The sequence below is a fragment of the Moschus berezovskii genome, chromosome 8 (genome assembly GCF_049115385.1).
Source record: "Moschus berezovskii isolate FMDL1 chromosome 8, NW_MosBer_1.0, whole genome shotgun sequence".
NCBI classification, from domain to species: domain Eukaryota; kingdom Metazoa; phylum Chordata; class Mammalia; order Artiodactyla; family Moschidae; genus Moschus; species Moschus berezovskii.
This window is the reverse complement of record NC_142467.1, coordinates 98072593-98089268: the sequence shown is the minus strand read 5'-3', so window position 1 is coordinate 98089268 and position 16676 is coordinate 98072593. Positions and strand designations below refer to the sequence as shown.

General features: G+C 47.0%; 1 protein-coding gene across 4 annotated transcripts in view; it reads left to right on the top strand.

Moving 5' to 3' along the window:
- Window positions 1-4083: 4083 nt before the first annotated feature.
- The window catches only part of ILF3 (interleukin enhancer binding factor 3), a 28184-nt gene continuing 15591 nt past the window's right edge, over window positions 4084-16676 (top strand). For 2 of the 4 annotated variants that reach the window (XM_055429458.2, XM_055429456.2), the window contains exons 1-2: window positions 4084-4268; window positions 16295-16394. In XM_055429458.2, coding sequence (XP_055285433.1) covers window positions 16392-16394 — 3 coding nt within the window. In that variant the 5' untranslated portion in view covers window positions 4084-4268; window positions 16295-16391. Of the gene's footprint in view, window positions 4269-5267; window positions 5352-14705; window positions 14847-16294; window positions 16395-16676 lie in introns of those variants that run through there. The other 2 variants (XM_055429457.2, XM_088839014.1) reach the window with 2 other exon arrangements.

The following is a 16676-nucleotide window of genomic DNA, read 5'->3' as shown; positions in this document are numbered from 1 at the left end:
TGGTTCTAACTGTTGCTTCTTGACCTGCATACAGATTCCTTAGAAGGCAGGTCAGGTGGTCTGGTATTCCCATCTCTTGAAGAATTTTCCAGTTTGTTGTGATCCACACAGTCAAAGGCTTTGGCGTAGTCAATAAAGCAGAAGTAGATGTTTTTCTGGAACTCTCTTTTTTGATGATCCCTGTTTATCACAGAGAACTCTACTCTATGCTCTGTGGTGACCTAAATGGTAAGGCAATCTAAACAAGAGGATATATATAATACACATATATACGTACATAACCTCAGATATGCAGATAACACTACCCTAGTGGCAGAAATCAAGAGGAACTAAAGAGCCTCTTGATGAAGGTGAAAGAGGGTGAAAAAGCTGGCTTAAAACTCAGCATTCAAAAAACTAAGATCATGGCCTATGGTCCCATTACTTCATGGCAAACAGATTGGGAAAAAATGGAAACAGGTACAAACTTTATTTTCTTGGGCTCCAAAATCACTGCAGATGGTGACTTCAGCCATGAGATTAAAAGATGCTTCCTCCCTGGAAGAAAAGCTATGACAAACCCAGAGATCATATTAAAAAGTAGCGACATCACTTTGCCGACAAAGGTCTGTATAGTCTTTTTTTTCCCAGTATATGCATATGTATACATATATACATACCAGTATATGTATATGATTTTTCGGGTAGTCGTGTACCTTAGAGTTGGACCATAAAGAAGGTTGAGTGCTAAAGAATTGATGCTCTCAAACTGTGGGTATAGAGGAGATTCTTGAAAGCCACTTGGACTGCAAAGAGATCAAACTAGTCAATCCTAAAGGAAATCAACCCTGAATACTCATTGGAGGTACTGACGCTGAAGTTGAAGCTCCAGTACTTTGACCACCTGATGTGAAGAACTGACTCACTGGAAAGACCCTAATGCTGGGAAAGATTGAAGGCAGGAGGAGAAGGGGATGACAGAGGATGAGATGGTTGGATGGCATCACTGACTCGATGGACATGAGTTTGAGCAAACTCCAGGAGACAGTGAAGGACAGGGAAGCCTGGTGTGATGCAGTCGATGGGGTCACAGAGTTGGACATGACTGAGTGACAGAACAGTATATATGTATGTACATATCACCCTACTGTACAGCAGAAACTAACACAACACTGTAAAGCAACTACTGTTGCTTAGTCTCTAAGTTGTGTCTGACTCTTCTGTCCATGGGATTTCCCAGGCAAGAATACTGGAGTGGGTTGCCATTTTCCTTCTCCAGATCTTCCCCACCCAGCTTCCAAATCTAAGTCTCCTGCATTGACAGGTGGATTCTTTACCACTGAGCCACTAGGGAAGCCAAGTCATGATCTTATCTGCCCCTCTATCAGAGATTTAATAGGGGCTGCCTTAGAAGAATGAGATACTCGAAAGCCAGTTTTTCAGAAATGTAATCTTGGGAATACCCTGCCTCCTATGGGTAGTTAGAATTCAGTGCTTTCACTGATGGGGGTCTGGGTTCGATCCCTAGTCAGGGAACTAAAACCCTGCAAGCTGAGTGTCTTGGCCAAAAAAGAAAATGTAACCTTGGGACCCTTCTAAGAGAGCTCTAAGGACTTGAGAGTCAGAAAACTACAAATCTTCCTCGTTCTGCCACTTGGTAGCGCTGTTAGCTTGGTCAAGTTGCCCTACCTCTGTGCTGCTGCTGCTGCTAAGTCACTTCAGTCGTGTCCGACTGTGTGTGACCCCATAGACGGAAGCCCACAGGCTCCCCTGTCCCTGGGATTCTCCAGGCAAGAACACTGGAGTGGGTTGCCATTTCCTTCTCCAATGTGTGAAAGTGAAAAGTGAAAGTGAAGTCGCTCAGTCGTGTCTGACCCTTAGCGACCCCACGGACTGCAGCCTACCAGGTTCCTCCATCCATGGGATTTTCTAGGCAAGAGTACTGGAGTGGCTTGCCATTGCCTTCTCCTCTGTGCATCTTCCCTCAAGTGTCACACAGAGGCATAGCTGATCTCTGCTGCTGCTGCTGCTAAGTCACTTCAGTCGTGTCCGACTGTGTGTGACCCCATAGACGGAAGCCCACAGGCTCCCCTGTCCCTGGGATTCTCCAGGCAAGAACACTGGAGTGGGTTGCCATTTCCTTCTCCAATGTGTGAAAGTGAAAAGTGAAAGTGAAGTCGCTCAGTCGTGTCTGACCCTTAGCGACCCCACGGACTGCAGCCTACCAGGCTCCTCCATCCATGGGATTTTCTAGGCAAGAGTACTGGAGTGGCTTGCCATTGCCTTCTCCTCTGTGCATCTTCCCTCAAGTGTCACACAGAGGCATAGCTGATCTCTAACTTCCGGCTAAAGCCAAGTTATCAGCTCTATTGTTATGGTGCTCTGGAACAATCTAAGCTTATTTTAGCTAATTTTGTCTGAATACATGTCCCATTAATTTAACCAAAACTTTCTTCAACCTCAAGCTTTATTTTAATAAGACCTCCAAGTTGGGGTGGGGTGGGGAAGGCAAGATGCTGAATGCCTATCATTTACGTGAAAAACACTGATAAAAATAAATAAAACATCTCTGTAGATACACCAAAAAACTTTACAGTGGTTGTCAAGGACAGTGTCCGGAAGAGGCAGACTGACTCCGTTTTCTTACATTCTTTTGCACATTTGACATTTTGTATCATGTGAATAATCATTGGTTTAAGACCCTAACTGTAAACAAAAATGAAAAGTAACGGGTACAGCATGCACTCATTCTGTAATATTTTACACCTTACCTTTTTAACAATAACTATCATTTTGGGGCATTTGTTCTGCGCAAAGAATTGTGCTAGGTGCTTCTAAGAAAAATCATCACCATTTAGAAGATAACGATACGGAGGTCCAGAGACGTGTACTATTCTTGGTCACACCCGGAGACTCAAACTTCGGGCGACCCTGGATCTTGCATTCTGAATAAACTAGCTGCTCCTTCTTTACATTTTGCAAGGAAGTTCCAAAATTAGGGTATGAAGTCTAAAATGACTTCTCGCCTTCTCCAGGAAATTTTTTGAACCACTCCTTGTTCCAAATCTCAGCAGTGTCTGAAGCACGGCCTCGCACCTATCAACCTAATAACGACGCCTGTTGAGCGCTAGCTTGACCCCGACGCTGAAGGGGAGCGGGGTTTAGTTTAGGTACACTGTACAACAGGGATCTCACAAAGCGCTCGGGAGGAGTCAACGACACCAGGCTTGTACAGAAAAGGCGCTGGGTCCCGGATAACTTTACTTATGAGTCCCAAGATGTGGTTGTCCGAGCAACTGTCGCAGCCCCGCTCTCCCCCGAAAGACCGGGAAACCTCCAGTCCGGTCTTTCTCTGGATCGGGCGTCAGTTTGTCCATCTGAGAACGGGGGACTGGAAGATCCCGACCGACTAGGCTTTGCTCTTCGGAGGCTCGGCAATCCTGCTGCGGGCTACATTGGATAAAGTTTTAACACCAAAGACCCGAGGTGTTCGCTCGGACCAATCCAGGGACAGCAACGAGGAGCTCGGCCCGACCGTTGCTCGCACAAGCACCTCGAGTCTGCTCGGCCTCTCGTGAAGATGCGGACAGTGTGGAGAAAGTTTCGCCTGAATGCCTCGGTTGGAAACGATCAAACCGGTACCGACACCCAGCCACGACGACGATGCTGATACACCTGACTCTAAAGGTTGTTTCCGTCAACGTACTTCGAGTGTAAGATGGCGTTCGCGCAGGCGCGTAACCTAGCAGCGGCAGGAGGCTCCGCCCTTCAACCTCCGTCACCTGGTGATGGCTTATCAAAAACCGCCATTGAAAAAAAGAGCGCCGATATTGTCACATGACTCAGGCCTACCAATAAGACTACGGAAAGGCCCAAAGGTCCTTGTCACGTGGCCAAGGAGAGCTCTGAATTTGCCACTGTCACATGATCAAGCAGAGGCGTGGAAAGGGGCGGGGGAACCGTCCCGACGCCACGTACAGCTACGTTTCTGACACGTGACTAGGGCCCGCCTCCACATCTCTCTTTGTCCCTCCCTCCCTTTCCGGCTGGGCCTGCGTCGAGCGGCAACGCAGCGGCGAAGGGGCGGGGCTCCGGCCTGTCACGTGCTCCCTCACCTCCCTGGCGCGCGCCCGCCCGCTCGCCCCCGGCCCCGGCTCCTCCTCCTCCTCTTCTCGCCATTGCAGTTGGACTCAGCAACCCGGTGCGCACCGCGTGGCTTTTAGGGGGAGACCCCGGTGGGCTCTGGCAGGAGGGCGGCGGCTGCGGTTGGAGAAGGGGACGCGGACGAGGTAAGCGTCAATGTGGCGGCGGCCGGGCCCGCTCCCGCCTCTCCTCCTCCCCCCCGTCAGTCCTCCCACTCGGCGCGGGCTCCGCTAAGGAGTAGCCGTGACAAGGCCTGAGGCGCCCCGCGCTCCCCGGCTCCACTGGTCCTTTCGCCCCGGCGCCTGGTTCATTCCTCCCTTGTCAGCCTTGCTCCCGCGTTCGGCCGTTACTCTCCCCCATTGTGCGGAGGAAACAAAATGGCGGCGGCGGCGGCGGCGAGGGCCCGGTGCGCGCGCATCCGCCCCCCCTCGCGGCCCCTCGGCCGTCGGCGGCGCCTCTCGCGGGGGGTGCGCGCGCACCGGGCCCCCGGCCGCCGCCTCCCCCGGGCTGGGCTTTGTCTGTTGCGGCGCACGCGCGCACGTGCCTGGAGCACACACCCCCTCCGGCCCGGAGCATCCTGACCCGCGATGCAAGGACGACCCCCCTTCCACCTCTCCTTCTCTTTGTCCCAGTCCCGCCCCGAGTTCCAGGAGGGTCCCAGGTTCCCGAGGCGGGAAACATTTTCTCCTTTGTCCTTACGTGGGGCAGAGAGGCAAACCCTTTCTCCTGGAGCCCCGTACTTAGGTGGATTGCAGGAAAAGCTTCTTGGGGTCCCCAAATCTCTGGCTAGCCAGCCCTCCTCTAGATTAAGAACCAGATCTAGCGGAGGACTTAAGCTTTCTCTCTTCAGGCGATTCGTTGATGTTGACTTTTTTTTCCTCAGACTGTTTAGGACTTGCATTCTCCCCAAAACTGATCTGGTGCGATATTTGAGAGTCCTGTGATCTGGGACCGAAGCATGAAAGCTTGAAACCTGTTTCTGTCTTATTTTCTCAAGTAGTTGAGGGACAAACTCCTAGGGTTGCTCTTGAGGTTCTGTCCCGTAATACTGCGCCTGGGGGTATTATTCGGGGTGTACAGTCATCTGCATGCTCTCCCCCAGTCATTGTCTAAGAGAGTAAGCCATCTTTTCTTAACATTTCCAGAACTGGTTGAAAGTTGCTTTGGATTCTGCCTAGTGGACTTGATTGACCAGCAAGGAAGCATCAATTAACTTTTAATGGACTCAGGTATTCCAGGGATTCTGAATCTTTCGTTATTGCCTAGGATTGTGATCTCTTTAAAATGAGTGGTCTGGTGGCATATTTGGAATCCATGGGAGAACACAAGGTGCTGCAGAAGTTGGTTCTCAAAATTTAGTACTTACTCTTTTCTTCAAGTATCTGTGGTTGGGAATCTCCTCGGGTTGCTCCCAGCGGCTGCCACTATGCTTTGTGTGTGGTCTCGTGGGATGTGGCTACAGCAGCCGCTCAGACTGTGAATGAACTGTGGGAACCAGAAGCTCATTCACAGCTGGAATAGCGGTGGAAAGGCCCCAGGGCACAGGCAAGTGCTACTGTTCCAGACAGTAGTCCTGAGTAGTTTCTTGGCCATGTGGACAGCTCTTGGTCCCTGGCTTTTGTGAATAGAATCTCTGCAGACCCTAGCGCTGTCTGAGTTGATTGGAGGCTGGCAATTACTGCCAGAGGTGGCCTTGCCAACTCTGGGCACTGATTTATCAGAGGCTCCCTACCCTACTGGAGCCTGGGCCAGCCTGGGACTCGCCCTCTGGAGTGGAGTGGTACCTAACCCTTTGCAGTTTTTGTTTCCTTTTCCTGATTGGACTTGTCTAGTGCCTGTAGGGAAAAATTCCTTTTCTTCTAGGGTACTTGAGGAGATGTCCATATTATTGCGAGTGAGAAATCTGAGACTGTCTTTTGTTTTTCTTAAATTTTTATTATTAGAAAAAAATAACATTGGCAAGAGTGGCTGGTAATATTTTGATGTCACAAATATGGTGTCATGCTCCCCTGGTTAAGTTCGCCAGGTAAGGACAAGTGGGGTGAGTCACTGATGAAGGAAGAGCTGTCTGCGAGTCGTATAAGCCTCTTTTTGAGTAAGTACAGGCAGCATCTTGTCTGTCTTTGGGTTTTAGCAGGATGCGAGAGTTGGAAATGTTCTTGCTTTTGAGAAAGGCTTTAGAGGCAGCTCCCTCTTAACTTTACTTGTCTTTCTCTCAAGTTCCTGCAGATTTCACTTTTACATCTTAGAAGAATGATTCTTTTCCCCCAGAAATTTGGGTTTTTTCTGTCCTTGGACTTGCCCACGTGCTACATTTTGTCATCAAGTTGCTTTTTTAACTGTGTGAAGTTCTGAAAGATGTGTAAAATGTCACCATCTAGTTTTAGCAGATGTGGTCCACAAAGTGGTGATGATTTTATTTGAATATTGCTTTCATTGAATCTTCTGAAGAATTAGATTTTCTAAGCTTTGTATATTGGCATCTTTTTATTTTAGCAAAGACCTGGGCAAGAAAGATTTGATTTCTGCTTCCAGTGGAAGGATTTAGAATTAGAGGCAGCTGGTGATTTGACGGGGTTTCCCTGATGTCTCAGCAGTAAAGAACCCTCCTTCAGTGAAGGAGACGTGGGTTGGATCCCTGGGTCGGAAAGATCCTCTGGAGGAGGAAATGGCAACCCACTCTGGTATTCTTGCCTGGAGAATCTCATGAACAGAGGGTTACAGTCCATGGGGTCACAAAGAGTCAGGATTTAGCAACTAAACAACAAGTGACTGGACAGGAGTCTGTCTACACACTATTGGTTTGTGAAATGGGCTCAGGGTCCTGAAGGGACAAGGGTGGCTTTAGTGTCTTGCCCAGCATTTGAGAGTTTGGCTGAAACAGCTAGCTTCCCTCTTTGTCACTTAGGGCAGTTTGGTGTTGCCTCTGAAGTGCTAGTGCCATGGGAATAATAGTGAATGCAGGGTGGGCATGTGTTTGTTGTGAGTGTGCTGACTTTTTAAAGTGAATTGGTTCTTGCCACCTTGAAAGTGAAAGTGAAGTCGCTCAGTCGTGTCCAACTCTCTGCGACCCCGTGGGCTGTAGCCCACCAGGCTCCTCCGTCCATGGGATTCTCCAGGAAGAATACTGGAGTGGGTTTCCTTTTCCTTCTCCAGGGGATCTTCCCGACCCAGGGATCGAACCCAGGTCTCCCGCATTGCGGGCAGACGCTTTAACCTCTGAGCCACCTGTTCTGCTAAATCCCTGTGAGATTTTTCCTAGACATCATTTGATTAGTGATCCTGTTACCAATTACAATGGGAGATTCAGTCAGACTTTTCATCAGCTGTTTTCAGATGTTTTGTGAAATAGTGTCTAGTTGAAATTTAATTTTTTTTCTTATTAAATGTCTGTGTAGTGAAGAAATTGAAAATGTAGCTACTGGTTTTAATGGGGAAATGAGTTTATTGAGGAATGGCTATTTTCTTGTCAGTATATAATCACAAAGGATTATTTAGTTACAAAGTTGAATGTGTGTACCTTTCAGTTCAGTCGCTCAGTCCTGTCCGACTCTTTGCGACCCCATGAATCACAGCACGCCAGACCTCCCTGTCCATCACCAACTCCCGGAGTTCACTCAAACTCATGTCCATCGAGTCGGTGATGCCATCCAGCCATCTCCTTCTCTGTCATCCCCGTCTCCTCCCACCCCCAATCCCTCCTAGCATCAGAGTCTTTTCCAGTGAGTCAACTCGTCCCATGAGGTGGCCAAAGTATTGGAGTTTCAGCTTCAACATCAGTCCTTCCAATGAACTTTTACTAGTCTGTAAATTTGCTCCAGATTTTTTTTTAGTAATCTTAGATGATTCATGAGAAATGGTGCTATTGGCAGTTTGAGGGGCAGGGTAATTTTCCTTGAAACGGCCATTCATATTATTTCCATTAGGATTGTAGTTCATGCTCAAGGATAAAGTCTTATTGGAATAATATTCCAGGCCACTTGGCTTTTTTGCTGCTTTCTTTTGAACTGACTTCTTCCTCTTATCAGAGTGTACATGAGGTACGTTTGTGTCTAAAGGGTGCATGTTGCAAGTTGGGATTGCTTTTCCATGGTACATGTAAAGGTTTTGCCATGCACCATGGCAGCACCTGGTGGCTCAGACGGTAAAGCATCTGCCTGCAGTGCGGGAGACCCGGGTTCGATCCCTGGGTTGGGAAGATCCCCTGGAGAAGGAAATGGCAACCCACTCCAGTATTCTTGCCTGGAGAATCCCATGGGCGGAAGAGCCTGATAGGCTATAGTCCACGGGGTCGCAAAGAATCGGACATGACTGAGCAACTTCACTCACTCACTCAATCCTTACTATGTATTCATAATTCCAAAAAAACTTTAAATTTCCCTAATACGGAAATGACCAGCCTGGCTGCATGGCTTATAGTGGCACTTAATGTTTGTAATAGCCAAGAATTGGAACCCACCCAGTTGTCCTTTTGTGGGTGAATGGTTCCTTATCGTGGAATACTACATGGCAATAAAAAAGAACAAGATGTCAGTACACACACAACTTGGATGAATCTTGCGGCAGTCATTGCATGAGACAAGCCCATCCTAAAAGGTCGTAAGCTCTACAATTCCATTTATATAACATCTTTGGAATGCCAAGATTACAGAAACCTTCAGTGGATTAGTGGTTGCTAGGGGTTAAGCACGGGAGGGGGGCGGTTGCCCATACACAGTGTGTTCACTGTTACGCGGTGAGTGTGACTATACACGGTCAACAGGAGTGGTCCTTGTGGCAGCAGCAGTCTGTGACTGTGTCAATATCAGTATTGTGATAGTGCTCCCGCTCTGGCAAGATGTTGCCATTGGGGGAAACTGAGTGGAAAACGTGGGAGGTGATTCTGTTCTTAGAGCTGCATGAGAAGCTACAAGATGAAAAGTTGATTTTAAAAAAGAAACCCTTGGGACTTCCTTGGTGGTCCAGTGACTGGGACTCTGCGCTTCCACTGCAGGGGGCATGGATTCGATCCCTGTTCAGGGAACTAGATCTCACATGCCACAGCTAAGACCCCGGGGCAGCCAAATAAATAAAATATTTTTAAAAAGAAACCCTTACGCATTAAAATAATTCACAGTCTGCATGTTATGTTAATATTAACATCCTTTGAGATGCAGTCATTTTTTTTATTTTTCCTTAATTAGAAACTGATTTAGAAAAATCTGAGACTTTCCCCATGGGGACACGTGGGAAAGTTGTCTCTGTTCTCCCCCTCAGAGATTTCTGACATGACTTAACTTTGCTGCCTGAAGGGCATATTGCAAAGAGAGTTTGATAATCCCCACTTGCAATCCTGTTAAACCTTTTTGCTGTGACATGTCTTCTCACAGGCAGATTTTAGAAAGCATTTCTATTGGTTCATCCAAGAGTAGCTGAAATGACTCCTTCAGCATCTTGGATTTGTAGTTTTACAGCTGATCGGGCTTCCCAGGTAGCACTAGTGGTAAAGAATCCACCTGCCAATGCAGGAGAGAAGAGTTGGAAAGATCCCCTGGAGGAGGAAATGGATACCCGCTACAGTCCATGGGGTGGCAGAGTCAAAATTGACTAAGCACACAACAACTGGCAGGGCATTTTCCCACCATGTCTCCTGTAATCCTTACTGTTTGAGACTGGGAGGTGTAGGTGGTGTTTCAGTCTCATTTTTGACCCAATTCTGAAAAGCTAAAGTGTTTGGGTGTTCCACAGTGTCACTGGGCCTGGAGGCCTAGGTCTTACAGACCAGTTAAAAGTTCCAGAAACATTTTGGGAAACAACCTGCATCTGCCAGTTAAAACCTTTTTTAATCAGTTACCCATTGCCATCACCACCATTTCGTGAGCAAAAGGGATGTTTTAACACTGAACATATAGAAAGAAAATAAGATTAAAGGACACTCCTTTAAATGGAAAATATTTGTGAGATTTCTTTGCCAGTCCAGTGATTAAGACTCCCAGTTTCCATTGCGAGGGACACGGGTTCAGTCCCTGGTTGGAGAACTAAGATCCTGAATGCCATGTTACACTGCCAAAGAAAGAAAATATTTGAGAAAAATCTTTACTCCTAACTTCATACCTCCCTGCTTGCTGTGCTCAGTCATGGCCAGCTCTTTGTGACCCCATGGACTGTAGCCTACCTGCTAGGCTTCTCTGTCCATGGAATTTTCCAGGCAAGAGTCCTGGAGTGGGTTGTCATTTCCTACTCCATTATACCACCCTGCTACTGCTGCTGCTGCTAAGTCGCTTCCGTCGTGTCTGACTCTGTGCGACCCCATAGATGGCAGCCCACCAGGCTCCCCCGTCACAGGGATTCTCCAGGCAAGAACACTGGAGTGGGTTGCCATTCCCTTCTCCAGTGCGTGAAAGTGAAGTCACTCAGTTGTGTCCGACTCTTAGCGACCCCATGGACTGCAGCCTACCAGGCTCCTCCGTCCATGGGATTTTCCAGGCAAGAGTACTGGAGTGGGGTGCCATTGCCTTCTCCGTATACCTCCCTATGGACCAGCAAAAACACGGTTGCAGACAGAGCTGGGAACCATCACACTGAATTTAAGGTTAGTCTAGAATTTAAAAATTCTCAGAATGGCGTCTGTAATCAGATTTAGATTGGCGTCTTCTGGCTGGGTTGCTTTGTTTAAGTTATTTTCCATATGTCCTTGATGATGTGAATCTGTAATAGTTTTTTAAGGAGTCACTGAAGAGTTGCATATGTGTATTATTTCACTTCTAGTGTAGGATTGTATCTCCAGAGGTCCGGGAACCAGCAGCTGAGTTGGGTCCTGTGTCTTTCAAAACCTGATTAGGTCTCTTTAAGAGGAGTATCTAGAGAAGGAAACGGCAACCCACTCCAGTACTCTTCCCTGGAGAATTCCATGGACAGAGAAGCGGGACAGGCTGTAGTCCATGGTATCACAAAAGAGTAGGACACGACTGTGCAACTAACTTAACTTTCAAGAGGAGTATCTAGTTCCAGACCACTCCCCAGAGTGACTGGGACTCTAGTTTTGTGAAATACCCTGGATGGTGGTGGGGGGTGCAGTTTACTCTGCAAGATAGGTGGGGGCCATGCCTGTTAGGGTGTTGTCACCACACCTGTTCTTTCATTTCCACAAATGTTTGTTGGTCCACACATGCTGACTTGGGCACATTTCTTTCCCAACTAACAGTGTCATGATTGGGATATTCCAACTAGTGAGAGGTCAGAAAGATGGTCATCTCACTGCAGGTTGTGGTTTAAACTTCTGTAACTCTGATGCTGTGGGTGGGCTGCTTTTGAGAGCAAAAGAAAGAAGCCTGCTCGCTCTGTTAGGACATCCCAGACCACACGGGTGGTTTAAGATCCTGGTTCTTCGCTCTTTGCTCATTCTTGTCTTGGGTTTCTTTTCAGAGAAGCTGGGGGCTGGTAAAAATCAGGCTTCACTTGGACCCGGTTTGAATTCTGACTGAGGTGGCAAGAGCAGTTCAAAGCCTGTCTTTAGATTGTCAGGGGGCAGTGGAGTGTTGCTTATGGGTGGGTATTGTGGGCTTCTTGTCGGCACAGTTTTGAAAAGGAAGGATGGATTCTCTGGTATTCAAGACCAGAGCAGCTGGCTTCTGATAGGCTGATTTGGATGACAGATCTGGGTTCACACAGAGACAAGCAAGGTCCATTTTGTTGTTCAGCAAAAAAGCATTGACTCCAGTTTTTTTTCATTTTTATTTATTTAAATATTTTTGCCCATGCCTTGTGGTTTATGGGATCTTAGTTCCCCGACCAGGCCCTGAACCCCGGCTCTCGGTGGTAAAAACACAGAGTCCTCACCACTGGACCACCAGGGAACTCCTGCCTCCAGTTTTTAAATGTAGTCCAGAATAGGTAGTCTTAGTCACTTCAGTCACTATCGCCACTAAGCTCTGGCCCAAAGGAGGAGGCCCGGGGCTGAAAGGATCGCAGATGGTCCAAGAGTGGCGGTCACAGCCTGCATCAACCCAGTGAGTCCTTCTTGGGCCTACCTTTCAAGGGAGGCAGCTGCTGGAGCAGAGGCACAGACATGCTCTGAGTTTGAGCAGTGAAGACAGCAAATGGGAACCTCCCCGCAGTACGTTTGCTGAATACAGGAGCATTCGGGGTTGGCAGATGTCCTTGAGGGCTGATGTTCTACACAGTGACTGTCTTGTTCTTCAGTGGTCCAAGGGTGGTTTTCTCTCCGGACTGTCTCGATTCATCAGATAGCATTTTTCGAAGAGATCCTCTGAATCAACTCCAGGTGAACTTTGGTCCCTTTGGATGAGGGAATTGGGGTGTGGATGTCTCCAGTGGTGTCAAATAAGTATCATTGTGGACTCACGTGCTGAATCCATTTTACTCGTATATTTGTAACATTTTCTTAGAAGATTCAGACATATAAAAAAGGTGACACCATTTTACAGTCAGCGCTTGCCTGTTTATACACCCGAGATCTGCCATTGACTTCAGTTGTGTTTCACGCTTCTCTCCTTCTCTATTCTCATCTTTCAGCCACTTTATTTTCATTGAAATAGAGTTAATGTGTGTGCACATGTGCTCAGTCCTGCCCAACTCTTTTGCGACCCTGTGGACTATAGCCCGCCAGACTCCTCTGTCTGTGGGATTTCCAGGCAAAAATACTGGAGTGGGTTGCCATTTCCTCCTCCAGGGGTTCTTCCCAACCGAGGGATCAACCCTGTGTCTTCTGCATTGGCAGGTGAATGCTTTACTACTGCACTAACACTTGGGACGGAGAAGGCAATGGCAAGCCACTCCAGTACTCTTGCCTAGAAAATCCCATGGATGGAGGAGCCTTGTAGGCTGCAGTCCGTGGGGTCGCTAAGGGTCGGACACGACTGAGCAACTTCACTTTCACTTTCCACTCTCACACATTGGAGAAGGAAATGGCAACCCACTCCAGTGTTCTTGCCTGGAGAATCCCAGGGAAGGGGGAGCCTGGTGGGCTTCCGTCTATGGGATCATACAGAGTCGGACACAACTGAAGTGACTTAGCAGCAGCAGCAACACTTGGGAAGCCCTAGTGTTAACGATATCTATTTTTATGATACTTTTAAAGGTAGCAGAAAGTTGTGGTCTTTCTTCTAGATCTTAACTGGAGTCCGGTATTTACAGTTTTTTGGGTTTTTTTTCTTTTGAGGTAAATGCACAGATCTTGCATATATCGTTCAGTGGATTTTGGTCAGTGCATATCCCCCACAGTATTATCAAGATGCAGACTGTGACCACCACCCCAGAAAGCTCCTGGCACCCTTTCCAGGTGTCCCTGCCACCATCCCACGGAGGCGATTGCCAATTAGTTTGGGTTTTTTGCTGCGTTGGAGGACTTCATACAGGCCTTTTTTTGTTTTTGATACTCAGTTGCCTCAAATGTAGCTAGTGGGAGCCCTCACGAGTCAGCTCCTTTGTCCTTTGGACATGCCAGCAGTAATCACTGAGCACTTCCTTCCCTTTCTTTTCTTTTTTATCCAACTCTTATTTTTTGACCATGCGACACAGCATGTGAGATGTTAGTGCCCCTTCCAGGGATCAAACCTGCGCCTCCTGCTTTGAAAGTGAAGTCTTAACCACTGGACTGCCAGGAAAGTCTCTTCCTGGCTTTCTGATACTGCATTTTGACCCAGGCTCACCCACCATGATTCCGCATCAGGTGCTGAATCAACTACTTCTTCTGGGAACTCCTTTTAGAAGATTTTAGAACATCAGTCCTGCTGCTGCTGCTAAGTCGCTTCAGTCGTATCCGACTCTGTGCGACCCCATAGACGGCAGCCAACCAGGCTCTGCCATCCCTGGGATTCTCCAGGCAAGAACACTGGAGTGGGTTGCCATTCCCTTCTCCATCAGTCCTACAAAGCCCTTAATAAAAAGGTCTTCGACCCCTGGGATCTTGGTTTAAACCCTCTGTTACTTTTAAGCCTCTGTATCTGTTATCTGTGGTGGAGGAAGACTGAGATGAAGAAGTGGCAGGTATCGAGTAGTGCTGCATCGGCTCCTGGCACCATGTTGGATTCGGAGGGAAGGCATTTGTCCTTCAGGGTGGCCAGGTCCCCAGGAATGGGGGGCTTGCCTGCTGTGTTCATCACCATCCCAACCTCTGGCTCAGGGCCTCGTCCAGGGGAGGTGCACACAGTGTGTTTCTGACTAAGTCAGTGCAGTGTTAAACATCATCTTTCTTTATCAAACTGATGACATTTCAGTGTAGATTTGGCCAGGACTGGTGACTGTTTACCTTGGGCTTCTCACCAGTCAGCTGTGATTTCCGACAGCCTGCTTCTTGTCGGTTTAGAATTTATTTTCTGAGATTTGGCTTACATTTTAGATTACCTGCCATGGCTGCACTTCTGTAAGAATTCTTCAGTTTGCTATACACTTAAAAAAGAACTATTACAGAAATTTTCAGACACGCACAGTGATCCCCATTCTACCCATCTCCATCTTCAAAAGGTATTAACGTTTTCCAGTGTTGGTTTGTCCTGTTCCCTTCTCCACTCCCCACCTCACCCCTAGAGTTGGGTTGTTGTTTTTTTTTTTTTTATATTTATTTTTATTTATGTGAGTGCACCGGGTCTTAGTTGCAGCATGTGGGATCTAGTTCCCTGACCAGCGATTGAACCCAGGCGCCCTGTATTGGGAGTGCAGAGTTTTACCTTCTGGATCACCAGGGAAGTCCCTCACTGAAGTATTTTAAAACAAGCAAAAACCAGGTGTGTAGTTTAAGCCATAAATTTATATTTAATGTGTATCTGAGGTAAAGACGTTCTTTTCAAACACAGCCGTAGTGTCATTCATTCCTTAACTAGGATGTGCTTTTGCATGTGCTTATTATTAGCCCCCACAGCAACCTAATGATGTACTTCTTGTCTGTAGTAGAAGTCAGTGCTTTTTTTTTTTTTGAGCGTCTGTGGGATTTGTGCTCTATGCTTTCCATAGGCCAACTCATCTAATTTTCACACTCCCCTTGAAGAGGTAGAGGGGTAGATTCTGTGTTGCAGGTTGAAGGAAGCTCCAGGGAACTTGAAGGCCACACAGGTAGTGGCAAAAGCTCCCATTTGGTGACTACTGGAGTGGCTTACCAAGGGCTCAGGCACAGCCAGGGCTGAGCCTGGGGACTTGTGGTCCTCTTCCTTCCCTCCCTCCCCGTCATGAAGCATCAGACCCCATCTGTCCTCTTGCCTGACTCTACAGGAGTGTCACTTCTCATTCTACCCTTAGATTTTAAGGTTTTAGTTGGCAACCCCTAAGTTTTCAATGAGATAGTTAGCTAGTCCTAAAGCATTATGGGAAATTCCCATTTGGGCTAGTCCTGTCAGAGTTTATCCTTGAAGAGATGCTGTTCTGAGATGAACCTGCTGCGCTGGCTGGTAACAACCGGTATGGAAGGAAGGGGCTAGCTGTTACGTGGTTGGAGAATGGGTGGAGTCAATCTGTTGCCTACTCTGCTGATGAGGCTTTTTGGGTTGTTTACTCACTTGGAAGATTTCAGTGTGGACCAGACTGTTTGCACAAAGTGGGAATTGAGTAGGTTGTAGTCAGCATGTTATTTAGGGTCCAAAATTGTTACTATAGCTAGGTTTGTCTTGGAGACTTGTGTTGTCCTTTTCAATTGTCTCAGCCACTCCAGAGCTGAACCCTGGGGGTGGCCAGGTGCTTCAGAAGGTTCTTGCCTCGCCAGTTTACAGCAGCCATCTGGGGCCCTCTGTTTCCTGCTCTCCTTCCATGTCTTCATGACCCTCAAGGGTCAGAGCTCGCTCCTTCCTTCCTTCTCTTTTCCTTTTCCAAACACCAAGATTTTGCTGAACATTTTAACCCATACCATTTGGGGAAGACTTGGTAATAGGTTTATTTGTAAAACTTGGCATACTTCATATAGAGAAATGTTGAAAGGAGATTTTTTAAAAGTAAAAATCATCTTGAGTGTGGGCCTGAAGTCAAACGTGGCTTCTAGAAACCAGCTGTTTTCATTTTGGGGGAATTTTATAATTAGTTGTTTGTACCTTGGGTTAGTGATTACTTGAAAATAGAGATGTGTCCTGCTGTGTTAACAGACTCTTTCTTGAGGCAGCATCGCTTTCCTCCTACGGGATTATCTGACTGCTCAGACTCTTCCGCCGACGAAATACATGAAACTAAAAAAGATTTTCTGATCTTATAGATAGTTGAAGTATTGATAACAGCAAGGAAATCTGTCACAGTTTGAAAAGATAAGCAAAAATTTGATTTCCAGACACTACAGATAAAGAGAAGTAAAAATGGTAAGAAATTTATTTTCTTAATCATAGATAAGTGTTTCTTCGTTCACGTACAAAAATGTTTGTGGTGTTGCCCCAAAGCATTTGATTCCTTTTTTTTTTTTGAAGTATAGTTGACTTACAGTATGTTAGTTTCAGGTGTACAGGAGTCACTTCATATTTATATTCCATTTAAAGTTATTATAAAATATTGGCTACATTCCCTATCCTGTGTATTTTGTCCTTTTAATTTATTTTGTATTTGGTAATTTGTACCTCTCAGTAGCCTTCACCTGTCTTGCCTCC